Here is a 27465-nt window from a genome sequence, read left to right as displayed (position 1 = left end):
AGGTTGTTCCTGCCTATTGTGGGAGCATTGGGCCTGGAATCAAGGCCTTTAACTTTGAAGACCTTGGATATGAACTTAATTTATTTTTTTATCACTTTTTTTTTTGGGGGGGGTGTAAGAACTGCGAATCAAACCCAGGTATGCTGCATGGCAGGTGAGATTTCTGAGATACCCTTGCACCTATGTGCTTTATTTTAAAGGAGGAGCAATAGCCTTCCCTGGAGCCTACCTCCCTCTCCCCAATGAGTAGGATAGGTAAGGATTACCCAGGCAAAACAGCCAAGCATACTCTAGGCCCTAACAGGCTAAGTTGAAGCTCAAACTCTAAGCTTTATGAAGACAAGGTCTACTTCCTCCTTGTTAACATGCCTCCCAGTGCATAGCATTATGTCTAGTCATGAATGCATTTTTTAAATAAATAAATTACTTAAATGAGGTAAATTATCTGATCATGCTATCCAAATGCTTACAATCTTCAATTGCTCCCCATCATTCCTAGGATAAAATCTATAAATTTCAATCTGGCCAAAAGGTCTAGTGAGACCTTTGTGCACATACCTGGAGCATCCACCCTGTGCATCACCTGGTTAATTCTGAGTCAACCTTCAGAGCTCAGCCACAAACAATGTTCTCAAAGAAGGCTTCTCTGATGCACCCAACATCCCTTCTGCCTGGTCAGGTTCCCCCACCATATTCTTTCAGGGCATACTTTTAATTAAAAAAACTAATTCTATAAATGAATAAATGATCTGAGAGCATTCAAGGTTGGAGGTTAGTAGTTCAGTCTGGTGAATTCAGCTTATGCTTACATTCGTGCACACATGGAAAAAAAAAAGCTCTTCTACAAAGGTCCCCTACAGAACAATGCACTCTAGAAATAGAGCACCTTAAACCTGTTGTTGCCTTCGATGTAGGACTTTAAAAGTATTACTTCCACATATTCTTGTTTATAGAAGTTAAATTCTTACAAATGGATTTGCTCTCAAAACAAGGCCTTGCATTTTGCTTGGGGGTTTAATGAACTATTACCTCTCCCTTGGAGGCTCACTTCTAGACCTGGATGGAGCCTGCTTCTGTTCGGGCCCCATGGCTTGCTGTGAGGGCTCAGCCCCTTTGCTGCTGTCTGGCTGTGTGCTGGGAGGAGCCATATCCTGGAAAGAGGCAGCTGCTGTGCTCAGGGGTGTCTGAGACCTCGAGCGCTCTTGCAGTCGTGCTTTCTTTTCTCTTGGTACCTCAGAACCAGCACCTGTAGTTGTATCACTGAGGGTTCCATCCTGACTCGGCTGCTGAGGGCCGCTTCCAAAGAACCACGCCCCAGATTTGGTTAAGATTTCTTGTTGCTTTCGACATAAATTGCATACCCACATAATCTATTTGAGGAAAAGAGAACAATATAAATTATCTATGCTATTTGGAAATAATTTTATTTTCAAACAGTAAAGTACCCTCTAAGGAAACAAAAGTGACTGTCATCTCCATATATATGCTTGCAAATTTTTTGCATGTGAAAATGACCCTTGCACAAGTCAGAATCAAGCAAATGAATGCCTGAACTGCGACCCATCTGAAACTTTGGTGCCTCTGAGCAACCAGAGCAGATTAGTTTTCTTGGCATTCAAATTCTAATTCTAGCATCCTGAGATTCCCTTTACAAAGTCATACTTTGTTTAAATGATTCTAAAAGTTTTATTTAACATGTTAGTAAAAATCTTCCAAGTAGAGTAGTTGATTGAATAGAAAACAACAAATGTTGTAAGAGCCATAGAATTAATATTTATGTATTTAAACCTTAGGGGAGCAAGAGATTTAGAAGATATTTGCTCAAAAATCATCCATTATTAAAACCAGTATTAAAAGATATTCATATGAAACAAACAACAACAAAAAAGCAATCGGCATATTTTCTCAAATTTATTAGTAATATGCTACCTCAAGCTTATGTTATGCTACAAAATGTAATTTTCTATGTACATATTTATGAAAGCAATAATCCTGAGGGTAGATTAATTCATATGTGATTACTCCAATGTATGCTTCCACTAGGAGAATTATTTTGGAACAGTAATTTCGAAACATATAAAGTAATAAATTATATGGCATATCACTGCTCAAAATAAATCTATATATCAGCTCTTCTCTTAGTGACACTTAAAATGTATATAATAATGAGAATGATGATAATAACAAAAATAATGAATAATAATAATAACAGAAGAACATTCACAGAGCAAAGAGAAGTGTAGGGTCCCATGAGCTTTCTCTTCAAATATCCCTAGTACCTATGCTTCTTTCTGATGTGGCTTCACCTCCCTTTCCTTGGTTGCTTCCCCTAAATGCACTTCAGTTTGTCTTTGTACTTCAGAAACAATGTGCCTAGGAAAGGGTCATTACCAAATTCTAGACCCTCATTTTCACAAATACTGACACCATTAACAATTACTCAGATTATTGCAAAAAAAATGAGTAAATCCTGGATGCATTAAGTATGAAATATGAGAAAATAAAAGAAGCATTGTTTGGTTGGTAAAGGAGAAAATGTACTACTGAAAATATTCAGATGGATAGGAAGAAAATTATAACCTTAGAATAAAACAAAGTAAAAGCTAATAAGACAATAAGAAATAAAGGGAGAAATGCAAATGTTTTAAAAAGGAAAATATTGCAGGTAAATAGTAAGAAATGCTGTTTTCCAAGCAAGAAAACTCTAAGAAATTAATAATATAGGAAAAACTAAGACTTAACAGAAATATTTGCTACTTCATTCCTTTAGACTTCCTCAGGTCATAAAATGAAGTGCACTAGGTTCAAAAAGCAGTTCAGGCAATGGTGGCACAGTGGCAGAGTTTTCACTTGCCATGCAGGAGACCCGGGTTCAATTCCCGGTGCCTGCCCATGAAGAAAAAAGCAGTTAGGTATACATCTATGCAATTTATTCTAATTGATTTTACAAAATTCCCATTTACTAAGATATTAAACATGATGGTCAGTTTATTTCATAAGCCTATGTATGGTTCAGTGGAATGTGACATCAATTTAAGGTGCTAGCCAAATAAGGCTACATTTTTGCACAATGTATTACCATCTCTTTGCCTTCATAAACAAGATCCCTCAGAAGTCTTGATTGTTTGAATACGGACAATTGAGGATAACTTTATGAAGGATAATACCTCAGGGCCAGGACTTCAGTGAACTACTGGGTCTCATCCATCCAGAACCCTGGATGGGGAGAGGTAAGATATTTCTTATTTAGTTAGCTATTTAGCTGACAAGACAGTAATAAGAATCATGTAGTTTAAGAAAAATGATATGAAACTTTGCCTATTTAATATCAACTAAGTATATACTAAATTTGTATTCATTAAGCTAATAATAAGCAAAATACTGCTTATCATCAAAAGCACATCTTTACTACAAAAATATTAAATCATATTTAGGAATGAAAATACATGTAATTTAAAATAATAAAGAAAAACAATAACAGTTATAATTATTACAAAGGTGCTAAATGAGTTATGCTGAATAAAAGAAACTGAGAGGTGCATAAAAATCCTGATAGAAGGGAAAAGACTCTTCACTATGTCATACAACTGAATATTTTATAGAAAATTGACATCACAATCCTATTTTAAGGTTAGTATTTTTAATGTTGTAGAACATATCAAAGAAAAATTACTAGACTTGGGCAATTTCCGAATTTGAATATGTGCAGAATTGCTACAGGAGTGATAAAAATCATTAAATATATTATAATTAATTACAGTAAGATATTATGGCTCATTTACTTTAAATTCCAGTTTCTTCAGTAGCATAGCTGTTATAAATAATATTTTAAATATATTACTTTTGTCTATTTTTAATATTTAATAAAAATATTCTTTAATTTCAAATATTTCCATGTGTATCACAGTATTTTGTATTGTACAATAAAATATGAGTGTGGTCAATCTCTTCTTCAATTAGAAAATGGAAAATTAACTATAAAAAGTTAAAAGTTATTTTTATTTAAATGCTCCCTCCTTTCCCTATCCCTATCCCATCCCCTGATAATCTATATCCTAGATTATCTATGGATAATCGTTTATCCATGGATAAAACTGAGTCTGGCAGAAAAATTGTATTCAGGTAGGAGAAATACTGTATACCTGGCTTCACATGAAATGTTTACAGGCCCAGATACACAGAACAAAAGAAATGAGCCTTAGATTTACTCTTGATAATTAACCTAGTAGTTAAGGCTTAAAATGTACAGGGTTCTAATTTGGAACGTTGGAAATGTTTTAATAATGGGTGGTAGTGATGGCAGCCAACATGGTGAGTGCAATTAACAGCACTGAAATGTTTATCTGAATAGGACTATAAGAAATGTTAGATTATATATATGCAAACAGAATTTTTCAAAAGCATGGAATTATGCTACACAAATGGTGACACCTCAATTAAGCCACCGACTTCAATTAATAATACAATTATTTAAAAATGTGCCATCAATTGTAACAAATGTTCCACACCAATGCAAGGTGTTGGTGGTGGGATGGAAAGTGGGAATCCTGTATTTTATGCAGGATTTTTCTGTAAACCCACCATTTCTCTAATAAAGAATAAAATATTTTTTAAAAATGCTACCTCCCAATCTCTGTTTTTGGCTATATAAGTTACTCATATCAATGTTTACCATTGAAATAGAAGAAACTGCTTGAATAAATTGTAAAATAAAAATATATGAGATTGTAAAAAAATATTATTGTTATACCTTTCAACACAGTTGTATATGTCCAACCAAACATCATGTATATATATAAAGATGGCCAAATACTCCTGAAGAAGCAGTACTATTATGTAAGTTTAAAGTTCTCTCTTTGAATTTAATATGAAGTATCAGGCTTGCCTGGAGTTACAGATAATACAAAAGTGGAGTAAGAGCCTTCCTTAACAGGTTTCTTTTTAAAGATGCTAACACATGGCTATTTCTACAAAATTGCTATTTATTTAAAACACACATGCACAAGCACATGCGCGTGCGCGCGCGCACACACACACACACATCCTTTAGAGATTGCACCCTGTGGGAATTAGACCTTGATGAAATATCCTGGGATGTGTTCCAAACTAAACTAGAGCAAGTCTGTGTCATAACTTATCTTAACAATTCACAGATGTTAAGCCATCAAATACAAACTCAAATGAAAGATTATTGCAATCTAACATAGCTTCTGAAACTCCATGACTTACATCAGAAAAATGAAGAACAATTGAAAATTTTATTCTGACCTTTGCTCTAACAATGTTTTATATTCAGATTTTCCACTTCACGAATCCTTAATCAATATTCAGTAGACCATTTTATAAAACCTGCAGGAATTTTTACCCAGAGAAATAAAATTGCAACACTTTCAATTGTGTGTGTGTGTGTGTGTGTGTATATATATATATATATATATATATATATAGAGAGAGAGAGAGAGAGAGAGAGAGAGAGAAATCTAAAACTGAGTTTGGCAGAAAAATTGTATTCAGGTGGAAGAAATACTATATATGTGATTTCACATGAAATGTTTACAGGCCCAGACACACAGAGCAAAAGAAATGAACTTCAGATTTATTCTTGATAATATTTCTGATGTAATCCATAACAGTGAAGTATAGAATTATTATATTAATGCAATATCCTTTTTATAAGAATTCATCTGAGGTATTCAGTATTATGGAGAATAAGAATAAGCATAAAGACTTAATAAATACAAAACATATTCTATGATTAATTTTCATTCTAGATTTTTATATATAAAATTTTTAATTGGCTTTAATACAGTACTTAAAAAAAATTATTACACTTCCATTTTTGTAAATATGCAGAAACAATAAACAGAATAACATCAGACCTATAAGCAATATTGGATGTTTGACTATAAGGGAGAAATATTTCAACATTTTAGGAGAAATTATTTGGGGCCTGCAATTCTGTGTATATGGCAACCCATCAATCAAGCATGAAGGCATTATAAGCTATTTCAAGAATTTGGAAGAACTTGGGAAATGTATCAATCACATATCCCACCAGAAAAACAAAGTCCATCAAGAAAGAGAATGAAATAATATCCAAGAAGCAAAGAGTTCTTTGCAGAAGAGGTAAGGAAAGTCCCAGAACGAAGAGCCTTCTTCAGAAAGCTCTTTAGAGGAACTGGAAGCTTGAGGATGGAAGCTCAAGAGTGAGGGCTCCAGAAATGAAAATCAATAAACAAGAAAAAAGGCAAACAATCCCAGAAACAATGAAAAGAAACCTGACAAAACACACAGTGTAATTTAGAGCATTAAAAAACTTACAGGATAAAGAAATTTGGCTAAAGGGAATATCCACTTGCATTTGAGTTAAGAACTGTCTTGAATTGGGTAGAACAGTGGTTCTGACATTGGACTCAGAGTCCAGGAAGCATTACATGAGCCCACTACTAGGATCTCGGTAAAAATACCTGTGTGAACTTCAAGTTGCAGAAGTGAGCCATAGAGGAAATAAAAACAATGATGTAAGTGGGAGGACGGAAGGGTGCCTAAATGAACCTTATCCTTGCCTGTCATAGAACGAGTCCATGGACTGTAAACAAAGTTTCTTAACCCTAAACATAAATGGCTAAGAGCATTTTGTCTCTAGTGAATAGATTGCAGGTGGGGAGCAAGAGGCAGAGGACCTTACACTTTATTATAAACCCCTCTTTCTATATCATCTTTTATCTATATATGCATAGTTATATACAGTTATATAGTTTATGTATAATTATGTATTTCATCTTTTAGCTTTATCATTTGATTAAAATCAAATGGCATGTCTATGATCATTTATTAACATTAATTGGTATAAATTTGTATCCATTTAATTGTACTAACGAGGATGAACATTGGTCCAAATGTTTACCATATGTTCATCAGCATTTAAAATGTCTGTGTCTTTTGTCTTTTGCAAATATAGAATTGGATTAATATATTTTCCTACCACTTAAACTTGATTGATTAACCATTTGATATAAATAGTTTTCTTATTTTTTCACTTGCAATGTTGATTATTTTTGTTTGTTGGCATGAAGGTGGTTTTCATTTCTATATAGTATAATTTATTGTTCTGTAGCTCAGAAAGTGCTATGATAAATATCCACTTCTAAGTTCACCCACTATTTATATGTTGAACATTTAAAAATGTACTCCTTGATCCAAAGAAATATGGATCTACACTGAGTTTTCTTCCTAATAGCTAATTGTCTCAACATATCTTAGAGGATAGTTCTTCCCTTCACCATTAACCTCCAAAGATGAATATATCCTCTAATGTTAAACCAGATAGGTTCTAATCTGAGATCCTACACTTACTTGCTACTTACTCAAACTAAATTTGCATAGTCTCCCTAAGACTCAGTGCTTTTATCCATATGCTGTGGATAATATTAGTTCCTACTTCACCAAGTTGTTTTGAGGAATAAATAAGACAATCCACCTAAATTGCTTAGTAGAGTGCCCAGCAAACAGTAAGAACCAAAAATAACTAATTCTTTCTAATAACTGTCATCATCGTCTGTATTATATTACAATCACACATATAATATCTTTTGTGGGCTATCCATTTCATAAGAAGCCAATAAGAAAATCATATTTTATTTCTGTAGAGACATAATATATATGTGCCCTTACTTATTAAATCAAGCATACCAATTAGATTATATTACCTAAAGTATCTACATCATTTTTACTTGATTTAATACAGATTGGCTGGTGTGGTACTGCTATGTCTGTCTCTGTAAATGTCTAAAATTTTTATTATCGTCATTCTATATAGGAAATGGCACGTGAGAGGCAGTAGTGAACACTGAACGATGGTGAAGGTAGCAGACCTTGCAGGTGGGTTGTCTGGACCTGAACCCTTTGTTCTCCCATTTTTTTGCTCTGCTGCCTAGGAAGGAGTGTGTGATCTCTGTTCTCTTGCAAAATAGTTTCCTCTTTTGCAAAATAGGGAAGTAATAATAATGATTTCATAGGCTCTATGTGAGAATTAAATGTGATAATATATGTAATTATGCTTGGCCCACAGTAAACATTCAATAAATATTAATGATTATTAACAATACCATAAAAACTCCACTGGTGACATGTCTTAAAATTAAAGTTAATTAAAAGCCTTTTATTTCCAATAAAAAGTGCCATTCTCTGTATATATTTCTGATTTCAACAAATAGTCTGAATGTCTGTTATGTGCTAGGCATTGTTCTAGACACTAGGGATACAACACTTAAACAAAAATTCCCACCTCAGTGAACTTAAGTTCCAGGGGGAAGAAGAGAGGCAAAAACAAAACATACTAATAAATAAAATATGGCATGTGAGATGGTGATGAATACTGTGTGAACAAATGAAAAGTGAAGAGAGATAGGGCATTCCGTTTGGTTAAAGCACAGTTAAAGTTCGTTGGTCAGGGAAGATTTTACCAAGAAAGCGATATTTGTGTGAGAGCTATATAGAGAGTCTGGAAGAAAGAACTGCAGTCAGAGTGAACAGTAAGTGAAAAAGCCCTGCAGGAGCTTATGCCTGGTGGTTTCAAGAAGCAGCCATCCGTTGGTGTGGCTGAAGTCTGGGTAGACTTCAGGGGTTAATAGTCTGAGAAAATAGTAGGTTTCTGTGAGCCACAGAAAGACTGGCTTTTATGATGAAAATGAAGAGCGATTGGAGGATTTTGCAAAGAAATGTAGCATAATGTATCTCGGGTTTATAAGGACCCCTCTGGTTGCTGGGTTGAAAATAAAATGCAGGGAATCAGTTGTGGAATCTTTGGAACTGAATTCTATTATTACTATTTTTACTCTCTTCTAGATCACCTTCACCAGATATGTTTCCCCATCTCTTTATTTTATCTTTTTGTGTGTGTCACTTTGTAGAAGGTGTAGTTCATCTTACAAATAGCATATAACTGTGTTTAATTTTTTATCCAATCTGAGAATCTCTTCTTTTTAGCAGCATCTGAATGTACAATGATTCCAATCCTCTACTGCATGTCTCACATTATAAGGGTTTATCCAATCATCAAACATCAATACTTTACCTACACTATGGATCCCATCCCTTCTCCCCTGGAAGGCTTCACTTCATTACTGATACCTTTACTGCCAAGGGTCCTCAACCTTGCATTCTCTTTTGGTCTTTCCTTCTTGACGTATAAGCATGATAGCACATAAAATAATGAAGACTTTTCTTCCAGTACAGTAAAAGTTTTCCAATAAGCCTATTTCCTTTCTGCCCACTTCTTTCCCTCTCTTTTTCAAAATCAAGCTACTTAGATAATTCTCAATTCATACACTCTCCACTTTCTCATACCCCATTTATTTTCACCTCTTTGACATCTTCCATGACATAATTACATTTAAGTATCTTTTAAAAACATTAATGATCCTTTCCATAATGCCAATTCTACTTACAGGTACTTTTTAGCCCTCTCTTCTGGGCTTTTTTTTTTTTGAGTATTTGGACTTCATTACCACCACTCTTTTTAGGTTTCTAGGTTTCAATGACAATTTTGGTTTTGGTCTTCTTCCTACTTGCATCACCTCTTTTCACATTCCTGGCAAAGGGCTTCCTTCTTGACTCTTATCAGATGTTGATATTACAGTGGTCTCCGTTCTTGTTCCTCTGTATTTCTTATTGTAATAGGCTCCATAGATGATGTAAATAAGGTCTATACACATTTTGATCACTAACCCCCTCGGAAAAAATATTTTAGCAGGCTTATATGATAGGTGGATATTTGTTTAAATTTATAAATGCAATACATTATATGCATTATAAATCAGGAAAAATACAAATTTTGAAAAATGAAATTAAAATAAAAATATATTTAAATATTTTATTTTGTAGCCCAATGTATTATTTTGAACTCAAACTTTGACTCTAATATAATAATCTCTCACTCAGATACCTTGTAAGATATCCAAATCCGTATACCCTTTTTTAATACCAGATGCCCTCTCAAATGTCACAGGAGGCTCAAATTTTAAACACCTAAAACAGAGATGGGCATATTTCCCACAAAACTTGCTGTAATCCTGTATTATCTGCCTCAGTTAACAGTAATAGTTCTTACACTGTAACCCAAGCCATTAACCTGTGATTGGGTCTAGCATGCCCTCTTACTTAAAACTTCACCAAAACTTCTTAATTCTGATTTCTGTATACCATGATTCTAATTTGCTTCTTCTGTCTATTCCCATTATATGGTCTTTTTGAGGTCATCATCTCTTTCTACCAGGATGTCTATACTGATACCCTAACTGACTTCCCTGACTCTTTTGTTGCCCCTACAGTAAATTCTCCATAACATTTCTAGATCTTTCAAAGTTTAAATTTTACAAAATCACTCACTATATTCAAGGTAAGATTAAAACCCCTTTATTTAATATGCTGTGTAGCCCTTGCTTACTTTTCCAACTTTATCATCACTCACTTCTAACATATACTCCATACTCCAGTGTATGAACATCACACAGTTCCTAGAATTTATCCCAGTTTTCTAACTATATCCGCTTAAGTTTCAGTCCATATCCAACCTGCAAATGTTACAAAATTTATATAATCCATTTAGATATGGGTTGTATCTAAAGAAGGGGATATAGTTAGACATCAGAAACAAAAATATGCGACAGTCAAAGAAATAAAAAAGGAAATTAAAATGTATTTTGATCTGAGTAATAGTAAAAATACAAATACAAAATTTGTGAGATGCAACTAAAGCATTTCTTGGAGGGAAAATTTTATCTTCAAAAGTTCCATTGGAAAAAAAGAAACAATGATAAAATCAATGATCTCAGTTTCCACCTTTAGAAAAAGAACAAAATTTATGCAAGTTAGGAAAAAAAATAAAAGGTAAGAGCAGAAATCCATGAAAGACTAAATGAACAAAATCAATGAAACTGCAAATTGGTCCTTTGAAAATATTAATGAAATTTATAAGCCCTCCACTTGATTGATCAAGAGAAATAATAAAAGTACAATTATCAAAAAAGAGCATAGCACTAGTAATCTTAGATTCATTAAAAGTACAAAAGGAAATATTGAAAACAATTTATGCCAATAAACTCAATAACTTGGATGAAATAGAGAAATGTCTAAAAAATCTCAGACTTCCAAAATAATAAAGATATTTGGTGAGAATAACGATGTGAAAAAAATATAAATGCCAGTGCTATTGTGATTTTGGTTTGTAACTCCATTTTTTACTTCCTACAGGATCCTAAAGAAAAATGCATAAAATGTAATGATAAATCAGCGGTTTCAGATTCATAATTTATAAACCTATAATTTGTTATAAGAACTACATAAAAAGGATCTGAGGAGTATACAGACTTATTTGTGTATACACTTGATGCTAAACTGGTGTCAAAGCAGATGAATTGTTATAGATTTAGGATGAAGCTCCGTGGTAACTACAAAGAAAATATCAGAGAATATGCAAGCTCAAAGAAACATTAATAATTTACAATTTTATCACAGCAAGTAGCAAAGAATAGTAATATAATGCATTACTAACAAGCTAGTGGAATGCTAAATGTAATTAATTCAAAAGAAGTTAATAAAAGAATAAACTAGATAACATTATGTAACAGAAAATTTTAATACAAATTTAGAAAGGAGTATAGTACCTCTTATATAGGATATAAACAAACTGAATACTTCAATTGGGAAAAAAAATCATCAGACTGCTGTTTTAAAATATAAACCTAATCCCAACTCTTTGCTAAATAGAAGATATACTCCTTGAATATAAGGTTACAGAAAAATTAAAGAGAGAGGAAAAGAAATATAATGTAAACACTAACCAGAAGAAAACTAGTATAGTTTATACTAATGTCTGGCAAGTGGAGTTAATGCAAGAAAACTTCCTAGAGATAAAAATGGGAATTTCATTCTAAATTGTAATTTTATGTGCACTAATAGCATAGCCTTAACATACAAAAAGAATAACTTTTGACAAATAAAAACAGACAAACCACTAGTATAGTTGGGGTTTCCAACATATCTCTTAGTAACTGACAGGACACACAGAAGAAAATATCAGTAAGGATGTTAAAAAGTTGAAGAAAATTTAACCTAACTAATAAATATAAATAGAACTATACTCAATAACTGCAGGATAATAAATGTGAAAAGATGTGGCCCCCCAAATACTCTAAATCTGCTATACCCCACCCCCACAATAAAAAAGCAAGTTTTTCTGAAAATGTTCAAGATGATTCTAAAATTATTAAAGGAATGCAAAAGGCCAAGAAGAACCAAGATGATGTTGAAAAAGAAAAAAAAATTAAGTCAGAGATTTAACACTATATTTATACTCCATGATCTCTATGTAAAATCAGGCAGATTGCATTTTTGCATTTCTACAGCATTAGTGCTACCAGATCAATTGCACAGTCATTTCTCTATTAGTCAGGCAGATGACTCTTATCTGTTATTAAAAAAAACAAAAACAAAAAACTAAGTTAACTTAGATTTACAGAGACTATGTGCCCTGAATTTTCTGGTTATAGTCACATAATTTATTTCAATGATTGTAAATTAATAAAATGCTTATTTACATGTAGATGAATGTTTACACATGTAAAAATTTTCACATGAATCAATCCCCCAGATGCTTTCTCCTTTGTTAACTTCTCACAGTGTGTTTTTATTATTACTTTTGCAGTTGTAACAGTCTCTAGCTATTTGTTATTGCTATCTCTATTAAGCTGCAGCTCCTTGCAAATGGGAGGTCTTTCTCCTCTTCTTTTTGTCTTATAGAACAGCCACCCTTTGCCTGAGGCATAATTTATGCTCAGTAAATTTCTGTCAAATTGTTTCTTCCTTTACACTTTATAATTGTGTATTACATACAGTTATATTTAATTAGTCAGTTCATCAATAAGCACAGCATTACACTGCCTCCAGGAGAAACCAAAAAACCTCCAGCAGAAAAGAAAAGGGAAAGCTGCTGCTTTTTGTAAACTATGTAACTCTTTCCACCTACAATTATCAACCCAATTTGCAAATTTTTAGATATTCTATAATGTATACGTATATGTACATATATGTGTTTTTTCTTTCCAGGTATCAAGCAGTTTGCAAAGCAGAGATAATTCATGGCATGGCGCAGCAAAAATATTAGGAAGTAGTACATCATTTGCACATCCAAGTTTATTATTGATTTTGCTCCTTCATTAGGTGAGAATTATGTTCTCAATAGTGTTTGCTCTTTCACCTTACATGTAGTAGGCATGCAGACAAATTATGTATTTTCATGCCTTATACATTACAAAATTTGAACCTTTGAAAGTAAAAATTTCTGTGGCATTACAACGACCTGTACAAACAAACATATAAGAGCAACTGTTTGTTTCACTCATCAGATTTTCCAAAATAACATATTTGTTGAGGAAATAGCATTACTTATGGACAGGCCCCATCCCTAATCCTCAGTAATCTAGTATCAAGACAATGGCCCATTTTCCCTAGCCCCTCCTCAGAATCATCTCTAAGGTTCCTCTGGAATGTTCTCCCTTGGTGCAAGCAAATACATAAATCCAGTCTTGTTCGACTACAGGTGTGTTGCACCTGGTCTGATCCGATGGGTTAAATCATATAATAATGTAGACCCTGATTGTGTTGCATAAGTTAGTGTGATAAATTTATATATCATTTGCTTCAATATTTGTGGGATTCATTAAGATTGGAGAGTGGTCATGTAAATTCTTCATTTATTTTTTTAATATATGTTGTCATGAGAATAATATGCTTTTGTAGTTCCTGTAATCTTGGAAGGTATTAAATTCTTGGTATGGGATTGTTTTAAATGTCCAGGGCATTCCCTGTGCTCAGGAGAAATATCATTACTGGCTATTTTAGAAATCAACATATACCCTGATCCAAGTCTAGAATAGACATGCAAATAATATCAACAAATCCAACTCCCTAATCTTACAGAGAAGTCAAGTCATTCAGGGAAGTTACAAATTGTCAAGGGTCTCACAATTCATTTAGTTAGGAGTATTTTTTTTTAAATACGTATGCCTTGTCTCCTCATTTAAGTTTCAACTAATGACAGTTATCTCCATGAATGCTGTGACAATATTGATGCATACTCACAAGTGCACACTCACGCATTTATGCATGCACACACAGGCATATACACATGGTAGATATGCACTGTACAGGGACCTAAGGAAAATCTGTGCTATAAATCCAAAGCTGGTGGTAGAGTTAGAAAAAGAACCATATAAAATACATTAAAGATGTTTTGAAAAAGCATGCAGAAGACTTAATGGAAAGAACATAGCATAGTAGCTAAAATCTACCTCTCTCCATTACCAGTTGTGATCTAGGACAAATTACCCAAACTCTATGTACCTCAGTTTCCTTGTCTGTAATATCAGCATAATGATGGCACCTTCCTCACAGGATTTTTGTAAGAATTAAATGGATCAACAGTTGTAAAGTACTTGGAACAATGCTTAATATGGAACAAATTAAGTGCTACAAAAATATTTAAAAACAAAATATAGGGTCTATAAATGAGCATTTTCCACGCAACCCACGCTATGCACTCTTAAGTTAAAAAGTCCTTTATGTAATGTTTTTATCACACACACAAACACACACCCATACACATGCAAAGGGGAGGGGAGATAGAGAGAGACAGAAAATGAGAGAGTATTGCTCTCCTTGGTTATAGTAAAGAAAGGATTAGGAACAATAAACCCATATTGCATTGTCAGGGATTAGTATCTGAGATAAGGAAGAATTTATCAACAGGAAGAGACACCAAATATAGTTCAGATGATCAGGACTACATGTTTTTCTCCCCCATACAGAATATTTTCAGCACAATAATATGAGAATTTTGTGATGAAGGGGCTCATAGAAAATTGGAACACCGTTCAAGAAGCTGTCTTCATAATTTTTAACTTCTGATATCATTTCTTTTGACTTCTATCCTGACTCAATTGGTTACTTTTCCATTAACATAGAATATATGCCTTTTCAACTCTAAGTCCTTACGTGCTTTCAGAAATCCTATACCAAAATGACTTGAATTACTTTTTTAACTGTCACCCAAGTCCACCTGAACCAATTTATAACAATGATTCTGGGTATGATTATTAGGTTTCTAAAGATAAAAAAAGAAGAAAAGAGTTTCAAATGGCAACAATATACTATGTATACTGTGACCCTTCACCAGAGCTGATGTCCTCAATTTGAGGACAATTGCATGAACTGACGCCTGAAAAGCAGAATGGAAAGGAAAGCAAAAAGGTCAGACTTGAGGAAATGAGACATGTAAACAGTAATGAACTAAGTAAAACAGGTAGTTAAAATAGGTACTAAAATAGGTAGTTACCACCTATTTTCGTTTACTTCTGTTACCTATAAATTAGGATGAGATAGCTCATCTATAAAGTGAACAACTTTGACTATGATAGCTTGAGAGATTTTTATACAATAAAACACATTTATGATTAGTAAGGCCATGGGAGTTAAATCTTCAATGCTTATTCATAAACATGAGAAAAATCTTCCTGTTCCAAATTTCAACGTCTGAATCATACCATCTCCTGACACTTCATGAGAACAGGAGATACCCCTTTGGGAGTAGTAATTTCAAACTCCTACTATGCCAAGCAAATTTATCTCCTCCTCCTTTATTCTCTTACAGAGAATGCATATTAGCTACTTTTCTGAAATTCAAGACCACTGATCAATTGCTTAGAAGTAATTCTGAATTATAAACCATGATAAAAATGCATATGGCATTAAAGTAAACCATCTCATTAATGACCAACTAATTGAATGACACTTAATATATGTGCAATGACTTGATTTTTTTTCCCTATTTTTGCCATATGGGCTTGGATGCTTTGTCATATCAGGAATACTGGAAGGTATCAATGCTGCAGTAGAAGACACCGAACATTCATGAATTTGTTCCCAGAAACTGAGACCCAGAACACAAGTATTTTTAGTTATATCTGACCTTCCCTTTCTTCACTTTTTCCAATCTTTTTTCTCACTATTTCCAGGATGCATCAGCTCTTCTTTTATTATCAAAGGCTGTAAATAGCTCAGAGTTTTCATTCAAGTAATAGGGCTTATCCAGTAATGTGTCTTTGGTTGTTGAAATGCCATGATTCTAGCAGCAAGATGTACAAAGACTATAATGTAGAAGAGGCAATAGCTGTGATGGGAAAATTAGGTAAGTCCCCTTTGTTGTAATAGTCTGGAGCCATCCTCTGTTGAAACTGAAGTTTTATCTCCATAGGCAGCATTGAACACCAGCTGATCATTAATACAGCAGGATGGGAAGATGGCAAGATGTTGGGTTCACCATCAAGGTTTCATCATAATTCATTCCTCTTCCTGTCACCAGAAGCTTCTCTCTACAGAACTGTGAAATTCTGCATGTCGCATTTCCACATTCCACTCAGACTCTTGACTCCATCCCTAATCCAGAAAGATTGGCTCTTCTCTGAAATTGGTTACTCTTCTCAAATAACAGGGCCCTCTGGTTGAGACATTGCACTACCTTGATATTTTGCTTTGGAATCCCTTTATGGTGTAGCTCCCATAAGCAATTAAAAATGGTACTTTTTCCTAAAAATATGTACTTAAGCAATTTCCTATTTTGGCATGTCTTTTTAAAATGAAATAGGAATAGGGCTCACTTCACATCCTAGTTCTCTAAAGTGACTTTCTTCCTCCAAAAACCATTGCCAACCATAGGTCTATGAAGAAATGTAAAGCTTTTCTGCTCATGGTTTGAAACAATCATATTCAAGATGTTTGACTAGCACTCAATTAAAGACAAGGAAAAACAAAGTAAATATCCTTATGTTCAGGAAATGTGCATGGAAGTGCTGAATGATATGAACCTACTCTCAAATGTTTAGAAAATAGATAGATAGGTAGGTGGGTGTGCTGGTTTGAAAGGATGTATGCCCCCTAGAAAAGCCATGTTTTAATCAAAATCCCATTTCATAAAGGTAGAATAATCCCTATTCAATACTGTATGTTTGAAACTGTAATCAGATCATCTCCCTGGATGATGTGATTTAGTCAAGAGTGGTTGTTAAACTAGATTAGGTGATGACATGTCTCCATCCATTTGGGTGGGTCTTGATTGGTTTACTGGAGTCCTATAAAAGAGGAAACATTTTGGAAAATGGGAGATTCAGAGAGAGAGAGCAGTAAGGCATAGCCACGAGAAGCAGAGTCCAACAGCCAGCAACCTTTGGAGATGAAGAAGGTAAATGCCTCCTGGGGAGCTTCACGAAACAGGAAGCCAGGAGAAGAAGCTAGCAGATGATGCCGTGTTCACCATGTGCCCTTCCAAATGAGAGAGGAACCCTGATGTGTTCACCATGTGCCTTTTCAGATAAGAGAGAAACCCTGAACTTCATCGGCCTTCTTGAACCAAGGATGCCTTCTCTCCCTGGATGCCTTAGATTGGACGTTTCTATAGACTTATTTGAATTGGGACATTTTCTCAGCCTTAGAACTGTAAATTAGCAAATTATTAAATTCCCCCTTTCTAAAAGCCATTCTGTTTCTGGTATATTACATTCCAGTGGCTAGCAAATTAGAACAGTGCGTGGGTAGGTAGGTAGGTACATAGATTAGATAGATGAAAGAAAGAAAGAAAGAGAGAGAGAAAGAGAAAAGAAACCACAATTGTGGCAAAATGTTTTTGGTGCAACTCTGTAGTGGGGAGCAGGGCATATGTTGGAGTTCTCAGTGTGAGTTTTATATTATTTGTGCAACTCTCTTTGTTTGAAATTATTTCAAAATAAAAAGTTTAAGGAAAAAAAGAAAAAGAAAAAGAAAAACATGAACACAATAGTTCTGTGAGGCCATAAACCAGAGAAGCTATAAATCCCTAGATTCTCTCCCAGTTTTCAGAGGTGTATCTTACGGTGCACGCGCACATCCCTAAGCAGGGTAGCTATCTGCACTAGCGCCACTGCTGCTATAGATTAGTATTCAAAGAGACATGTCTATGAGCTTACAAGTTCACAACCTAGCACTGTGCTTTCCTTGTCCTTGCCCTGCATAATCCCCTGTAACCCGCTGGGCTGCAGGGAGCACTAATCTACAGTCCTACAGCTGCCCAGAACCAGCTTCCTGGTCTGTAAGTTCCCTAATAAACTGTTCCTATTTTGCTTTATGGAATGGCTTGCTTGATTTTTCAGTTAAGTCATCTAACTTTAGTGTAACTAATTCTGTAGGTTTACAACAAGACAATAACTTCAACCACCATTAACACTGTACATTTGACATAATTTTATCTACTACATACCAACACATCAAACTAACATAACTATAGTGATCAAACAACTTGCAGTAATACCAAACTTAATAAAACTGCAACATGGAGAAAGCTGTCTCCATCAACTTCCTTATTTCTTACAAGTTAATACTGGCTCAGTTTTCGTCAGGTATGTAACATACTGAGTCATATGTATGACTATTTCATATGTATTATTGCTGATGTCAATGTTTACCAAAAATGTCATCTATTTTCAAAGTTTCATAAAGTTTTCGTAAAACGTTCTGCTTTTTATTTCACACCTGCTAACATAATCCTTCCTTAATGATGCTGTTCAGTTACCTTGGAAATGATATCATAACATAGCAGAAACATCTGTCATCGTGAGAGGGTTCCTATTTAATTTTAAGCTGGAGTTAACCTCATTTCTATATATATAATATAAAATGTCAGGAAGTTCACACTGAGAGAAGATTGCAAAATTCAAACAAATCTATATTCTCATTATTATATACAATCTGGGGGTGAGTTGTAATAGGTTTTAGAAAACATATATGAATTATTGTTATTTTTCTCAGGAAATGAAAGCTGTCATATTAAAAATGAGGAATTTATCAAACAGCCAGTTAAAATACACACTGAGTATTTTTAATGTTTCATTAACATCTGTCAAAATATCACTTTAAAATTGTAACAAAATGTCTCGTACTTGTTCTGAGGGATAAATAATGTGTTTCATTTAAAATGGTACAGTGGAGGGAGTAGTTGTTGAGTCAGGCAGACCTGATTTACTGCTTTGTGAAGTAAAAACATTTGAGAGTAGGTTGAACATATCATTCAGCACTTCCATGCACATTTCCTGAACATAAGGATATCCACTGTTTTTCCTTGTGTTCTAATTGAGTGCCAGTCAAACATCTTGAATATGATTGTTTCAAGCCATGAGCAGAAAAGCTGGATCATTTCTTCATAGACCTATGGTTGGCAATGGTTTTTGGAGGAAGAAAGTCACTTTAGAGAACCAGGATGTGAAGTGAGCCCTATTCCTATTTCATTTTAAAAAGACATGTCAAAATAGGAAATTGCTTAAGTACATATTTTTAGGAAAAAGTATCATTTTTAATTGTTTCATGGGAGCTGCACCATAAAGAGATTTCAAGATAATTTAAATGGTTAATGTTTTTTATGACTGATAGAGATAATTTATGTAAAGTGGCTAGCACAGTGCCTTGTACTTAGAGGGAGGCTGAATTAAATTAACTTACCCTTACTTCCATGGTCAGTTTACAATTTTTAAGGGAGTGATCTCTTATAAGACATGGTAATATTTAAAGAGCCTCAGTAACAACTAAGGCAAATACAAAATGTCACTTTTAATACTTTTTTAAAAATACGATATGAAATAATTTATCAAAAGAAGGAAAATTATAAATGTTTTCATTAATAGAATGCTAGAACCTGAAGGAGGCTCTGAGTCACCCAATTCAATGTCCACTGCTTTCCAGGAAGGGAAACTAAATTATGCTAACTTGCCTGCAGCAACCCATTTGATTAGCAGCTAAGGGTAGATGAGATAAGTCACTTTAATACAAGTCTACTGACTTCATTTTTATCACTAGTCTCCTTCATGCCAAAACTTCTGCAAGCACATTAAATCCTCAAAACCATATTTTAAAACCATAACACTGAGAACATTTTTTTCACTATTGTTAAGCATCTATTTAAAAATTTAGAATTTCAGTATTTACTTTTCATGGGTCATTTAAATTGTGTGATAACGTTAAAGTAAGTTTGCAAAATATTAAAATTTGAGGAAAAACTAATTAGGGCCCTCCTTATATCCCTTCGTTTGAAGGAAAATTATTTTATTCTTTCTACTACTAGCTTACTGGCCATCATTCATTCAACCCTAACATTCCTAGGGAAAGGGTAACCTTTTAAGGAGATCTTTGGCTCCAAATTACAGTCCCTAATTTGCCAAGTGTAAAAATAAAGAATTCTAAGATCTATCAGTCATTTGCCTTATGTAAACACAGTTTGAAAATATATTTAAAGCATTTCTTAATTGGGAAAATGCAAAGTCCCTTTGAAGCTATTCTTACGTGGCTGCACTGAGGCAGGTGAGCAGCTAACGGTGTTATTTGCCCTAAGATGACCATATCATGTCTCAGGGAATTTTTAGCACAGTCTCCACAACTACATTATCAGATGGCTAACTTTATAGATCAGGTTGAAACAGTTCATTAAATTCTAAAACACCAACGTGGAATTATCTATCCACAGAGGATGTGCAGAATGGTCTCTCTAATCCATACCTACACCCAAATGCAAGATATTTATAATCTAAGTCATCAATTGTGTGACTAGTAAATTACCAATTTTTTTCCTGCCGCTCTAAGAGGAAAGAATATCTTCGTCCTTAGGAATAATTCCTCCCACCCATTCTTATTCCCAACTTTCCTTTTCCACTTTAAAACACTTGAGAAGACTGAAAAGTGTCTCTTTTCATCAAGATAACAACAGGTACACAGCTATACCTAAATATATATTATATAAATATCGACTCCTCTAATGACAGAGGTACAGATAGATACTAAGACGGTCACTTGGTCCTCAACAGGCTGAAGAGGGAAAATACAACTCTAGATGCCTGAAATCCCAGTCCAAACATCTCTGGGCTGGGAGAGTCCAAATGACACACAAGACAGGGTCTGCTTTTCTGTTGGAATGTTGAGGGCACCTTTTCTCACGAACTCAACCAAAATAAAAGTAAACATCTTAAGGACCTTAGCACCTTCAGTTTGAAATATAATAATCACCCCAGGTGGAAATATTAAACCATAATAACAGGGAATTTAGTCTTCTTAATGGTTTGTAACTTCTGTCAGGCAAAATATTAACATATTCTTAAAAATTCTGTATGTGCCAACAATGATTAGAGATCTGGATATCCTCACTACCCACCGCTCTGTTTCACTATGTATGCTACCTACAGTGTATCTGTTCTTCAATTCTGTTACTAATAGACAGATAGGACTACATATAACCTAGAACAACAGTGTTTCTTGCTGAAAATTTAAGTTAAAAAAAAAACTGGTGTAAAATGAAAAAAATCTTTTTTTTGAGGAAAAGTGTTGATTATTAAAAAAATTTTAAAAATTGTAAAGGAACTACTGTTAATTGGAGATCACTGATTAGAACACTCTCTAAACCAAAACATTCTTCATATGCATCCATTTAATGAGAAATAAGATGTCCACAAGAATGAGGAACATCTTTACCTCCAGAGGAGCAGAAAGAAGGGAATCCAGTTCATCCCATGTCTGTTTGAATGAATGCTAGAGTTAGCTCACAAAGTTAAATTCAAAGAATTTACTACTTACTACTCAGTGCAATAACCTATATCAACTTTTATGCATCTTAACTTATCTAATACCAAGGACTTTAATTTATTTTAAACTGGGACTTGTTTATATAGTTTGGAAGAAAGTAATAAAAAGATGCATCTAAATTAACTTGAAAAATAAGAGATTGATATGTATTTTATTTGCATTTAAAAATAACAACAAAATAGCAATGTGCACATTAGGTAAATACATTCTTCTGTTTAAAAATTTTTCAAATAAAAAATATATAGATTTAGGGCGGTGTAATGGTGGCTCAGCGGCAGAATTCTCGCCTGCTATACCGGAGACTCGGGTTTGATTCCCGGTGTCTGCCCATGCAAAAACAAACAAACAAACAATATATATATATATATATATATATTTAGTATTGAATCCTGAAATTCTTCCTTCATCTAAAATCTGATAACTATTGTGATTTGGTTCATTCATTTAACATTCAACTAATATTATTTAGTGCCTATTATATGACAGCTACTAACCAGGCCCTAGGGAGACAGGTCCCCAACTATCACAAACATATATTTTGGTGGCAGGCAATAAACAAATTATTAACAATACATATTATATGAAAAGTAAATGTGAATAAAGAGCCAGGGAGGGACAGGCATGGTGGGTGGGAGCCTATTTTAGAGGTTTTCAGGAAGGGTCTCTCCAATGAGCAGAGGTACAAGCTCTGGGCCAGGGAGCTGCACAAAAAGGAAGGACATTCTGAGAGCAGGAAACAGCAAGTATAAAGGCGCAGCGAGGGGTGCTCAGGAACAGCAAAGGGGCCAATGTTTACCAAGATGATGTGGAGGAGTCTGTGTGAGGGGATGAGAGTAGGTTGGGAGGGGGTAGAGAGGATGTCAGCTCTTGTGGAAACTTGTAGGTCCTTGTAAAGCCTTTCTTCTGATTCTGAATTGACCAATTGAAGGGTTTGTGCAGAGAAGTATACAACCTGCTGAGGGGGCTGTAGGCTGATATGTTCCTGTCAAAGCAGTGAAATTAGGCAACAGACTACTGTAATAACCTTCACAGGTCAGCTGCGTCCAGTTGTGTATGTGTCCTTCCACCACTTCATATATGTATGCATGTATGTGTGTATGTACATACATGTGACTTACAGACATGTAAGTCAAATGGTAAACATTTAAAATGTTATAGATGCTAATTGCCTTTAAGCAGGCTGTACCAACAACAATGAATGAGATTAGCCATTTCTCTAAATCTCCAACAAAACCCGATATTGACAACCTTCTGAATTTTTCCCAGTGTGATGATGAAAAGGATATTTCATTGCTTTTCTTTAATATTATTTTTGTTATTGGTAATTAGTCTTGTGTGAATTTCCTGTTTATATTTTTCTATTGGGTTATTCATCTTTTGTTCTGAAGACTGTTTGGTTATTTTCTTTCCTTTTGAAGCAGAGAATATGATCTATTACCAAGTACATGATGAATGTTTGTAATGCTCCATGGACATATGAGAAAAATAATTGTCCAATGCATATAGATAGGATATATGTGAATGTGTGTGTAAAGATGCATATATTCTGGTTATTAATCTTCTGTTTACAACTTAAGTGGAAAAATTTTTCTACTATTCTGTTGTCGAACTTTTATCGTCATGTATCCTTATTTTTGTATCTTGCTTAGGAAAACGTTTCCTGCTTAGAGCGGAAAACAAAATTGCTCTAGCTCATTATTTAACAGGGAAATGCCACTAAAAATGAAAAGCATGGTTTAACATGTGGTATTTCAAGTGCTAACTTTAACATATATGAAATTCCTATCCATATATATGTGTGTGTGTGTGTATATATATATATATATGTATATATTATTTGCATTCCTTTTTCTTTTACATTAAACTTTTGGTTTATTCCTGTGCTAACAGCACATCTTTTTTATTGTAATTAGTTTAAGACTTAAGGTATGTCTTATCTTTTGGTCATTTATGTTCCTTTTAATTGTGCTTTTTCATTTTCAGAACTTTCTTGGCATTTGTGCCATAATAACCTTTCATGGTCTCTTTCCCTTCACTGGCCTCACACTATTTTCTACCTTACTATCTCACCTGTTGGGGTTTTTCTCCCTTTACAGTTTATGATTATTTAGACAACTATTACTTGTACTAATTTCATTGTTTACTACAACTTTTCATATTGCATGTCATTTTTTTCTTGATTTAATTTTTTTCAAGTTGTCACACTATATCTTGGATTACTTATATCAGAAAGATGATATAAAAGATAACTCTTCTAAATATTTTTTGTCAAAAATGTGTTAATTTTGTCCTAACAGTTAGTTAGATGCAGAATTCCAGATTCAGACCGTTTGTTTCAGATACTGAAGATACTGCTCAATTAAATTCTAACATTCTACCAGTGAGAAGTCTGGTTTCAGATGATAAACTGATTTTCATTTCTTTGTAGGTAAACTTTTCATTTGTTTTCCTGGATTTACTTGGGATTTTCCTTTCCATATTTGGAGTAATGAAATTTCATGAAGATGCATTCCCACGTTAGTCATTTTTCAATAATTTTGAATAATTATTGTGAATGATTATTACCTGGTGGTAATAAGATCCTTTCAATCTAAAGGTTCAAGTTTTTCAACATTTTGAGAATATTATCATCTATTTTTGTTCTTATATGACCTCCATTTTCTCTTTTCTCATCTTCTGGAATGCCCACTAATTACAGTTACCCTTCCTCATTAAGTATCCAAGATTAACTGTTCTACAATAGTTTCTACCTGTCTTTTGCTCTTCACTCAATGTAATACCCTCCACTTTTCTTTCAGATCACTGATTTGGTCCTCAGCTCTGTCTGCTCTATTCCTCAGCTCTGTCTCCTATTGTTTTCGGTGGTTTACCATTTAACCATTTGAGAGTACAATTCAGTGACATTAATTACATTCACAATGTTGGCATCCATTTTCCAAAACTTCTTTATCACCTCAAAGAAAAATTCTTCATCCAGTAAGCAATAACTCCCCATATCCACCCCTTCTTAGCTGCTGGCAATGTGTGTATGTGTATCTATCTAAACAACACAAACAATTCAAAATATTGAAGTATGTGTTTGTTTTCTGTGAAGGATGTGAAGTCAAATACTAGCCAGTCTGAATCAGTATGAGTAAATTACATTGTTCAATATCATTGGACAAATGAGGATTTATGTTTCAAAGCACACCTGCTTTGTTTTTGTCTTTTGTTTGCTTCCTTTTAATTTTTGCCATTGGGGATCAGAATTTTTCTAAAACATATAAAATACCTGAAACATTGTTTTAAAAGGAGGATGCTAAGGATGATAAATATAATCATCATGATTACATATCATCATGATTATATTTAGGAAGGATTAATGTGTGCAAGACACTATTGTGTATTATTGGTAATTCCCAGACAAACCTAGAAAAATAGATAACTTCACTTTGCACATGGGAAAACCGAAGCACGGACGTTTCACACAATTTGTCTAAAGTTATCCAGCTAACTATGCAGTGGAATCTGAATCCAAGTCTGTCTGACTCCATAGCCCACCCTCATTAACAAACTTTTTTGCTCTTGGATAATAGCAAAAGAGAAACTTGGCTCTCTGTTATGTGCTTGGCATCCTGCCAGGAAGCATGTCCATTGGCTTCTGCTTCATTTACTCCACCCATGGAGGTGGGTGCTATGACTGCTTCAGAGATGAGAAAACTAAGCTTCAGAAAACTTAGTGTCATCCATAGCCAATGAGTAGAGGAGCTGAGATTTAAAGCTACTCTGACTCCAAACTCCAGGTTTTGTTCTCTCCCTAGGGCTGTTGCTGTAAGGAGCAGATATATTTGCTCATGCCGCAATCCCTGAGAACTGCAAATAGTCTAGTCCAATTGAGATGTGAAGGCCTGTTAGTGTGTACATGACACAGTCACAGAATTCTAGCATCTGTTTTTCCAGTTCCGACTGCCTATGAACCTGCCAGATGCTTCTCAGAGGGGCTCTCTCTGCTAAACTGAAGCAGTCCTTCCTCCTTATTCTAATACAATTATACAAACTTGAAGACTAACAGTGCAATCCAGCTTTGGAGCTGTGAATAAACCAAGTGACGTTAGGCTTTCTTTTGAGTTAGTATGAATTTAGATGTACAAATTTGGTCAAATTATTTGTGAAATTCGATGACACCTTTTTGTTTACTTTCTGGTTCTTAGTTGTTTTTCAGAAGGATTATGTTGATAGAACCACTGAGTTATCGATGAATAAGACAATACTTTATTACTAAACCAGACTTTGTGTTTAGAATGTGATATGACAGTATAGAACAATACTTATTAGTGCAGACTGGATCAGCGCCATTCAAAGTATGACCTGTGGACTAGGAGTTTTGACATCATCTGGAAATTTGTTATCTAGAAATGTATATTTCTGGACCCCAACTTCCACTCACTGAACTCAAAATTCTGAGGGTGGGGTCCAGAAATCTGCATTTTAACAAGCCCCTCAAGTGATTTTTATTCACTTGTCTAGAGTTCCGCGCAGCCCAGATTTGAGAAACAGCTTCTCCAAGCCAAACCAGGCAGAAGTCCAACATGACTTTTGACCAATTGCTCTTTGACTCAGTTTTCACCTCTGCACACATGGAGTTAAGAATAAGGTTGTCTTGATGATTAAACAAAAACATATGATTATATAATAGTTTACAAATACACACACATATACCTGAGAACACTGACTGCAATAATATTATATGCTCAGTAAACATTAGCCAAAAAAAGTGTACCTCCACAATTAGTGATACTTTCAAATGGTGGGCTTTGCAAATTGCCTCTAATTATGATATTATTTTTCCTAATGTTCATTTGATCACATTTGTGTCAACATACACTATTCTTTCATTACAGAGAAACAGGGTCACTTTCTACTCTGCTCAGTGTAGGAAGATTCTAATGCCTGTGATATCTTAGGATGAAGACTAACACACTCGGTAATTATTATTCATATCATCAAGAGATGCAGAGTATAGTTCACTGTACTAACTCCAAGCACTGGAGTCAAAAAAGATATCGTAAGAACACCATAAATAATTAATCAATGCCTAAGAAACCAAAGTGATCAATTTCTATTTCCTTCTTGGAACAACTACTCATTTTTTATTTTGTACTTTTTGAACTGTCAACATTTCTTTTAAATAGCAATCTGGAACTATTTATATTTTGGAAATTCCCTCATGTTTTTTCAAAAGATGTATTTTGCCCATGTCCCTGTTTTGAAAAAGAAATGTCTGGTCTTATTTTCATGCATAATTATGGGCCTATAAATAGTCTTGTCCAGTGCCTTAGTGTATTTTCCTCAAGGGCAATAAGCATTTTTAATCCTTTAACCTTTCCAAATATTCTATGGAATTGATTTTAGCCTTACAAGATAAAAGGCTATCATCTATGTGCTCCAAAATACATTTTGAAACAATCTGCTGTTTTGGGAAGAATAAATAATGACTTAAATATTGAAAGACCTAAGATCAAACATTGTACAATAACAAAGAAACCTGTTAATGCTGCTGTAATATAATCTAGTGGTTCAAACTACACGACATCCCCAAAACATATGTCTCTAAGTATATTATCCATCATTATGACCTACTTTCACATTCAGTTTCTGCCTTGCTATTTTCCTCAAAAAAATGGATGTGGAATATATACAATGTATGTATAACTACTGCACAGCAGAAGCACTGATAAAATATTGACCTAAAATGGTCAACATCACAGCAAAGGAATG

General features: G+C 34.2%; 1 protein-coding gene across 1 annotated transcript in view; it reads right to left on the bottom strand.

Annotated features, from left to right (window-relative positions):
- Positions 1-27465, bottom strand: part of RIMS1 (regulating synaptic membrane exocytosis 1) — a 490334-nt gene that overhangs the window by 225073 nt on the left and 237796 nt on the right. Inside the window, exon 4 of the mRNA XM_077162224.1 lies at positions 1030-1370. Within this exon, the coding sequence (XP_077018339.1) occupies positions 1030-1370 (341 nt within the window). The remainder of the gene's footprint in view (positions 1-1029; positions 1371-27465) is intronic.

Source organism: Tamandua tetradactyla, chromosome 5, assembly GCF_023851605.1.
Source record: "Tamandua tetradactyla isolate mTamTet1 chromosome 5, mTamTet1.pri, whole genome shotgun sequence".
Taxonomy (NCBI): Eukaryota; Metazoa; Chordata; class Mammalia; order Pilosa; family Myrmecophagidae; genus Tamandua; species Tamandua tetradactyla.
The sequence above is the reverse complement of the archived record's forward strand: the minus strand, read 5'-3'. Positions and strand labels throughout refer to the sequence as shown.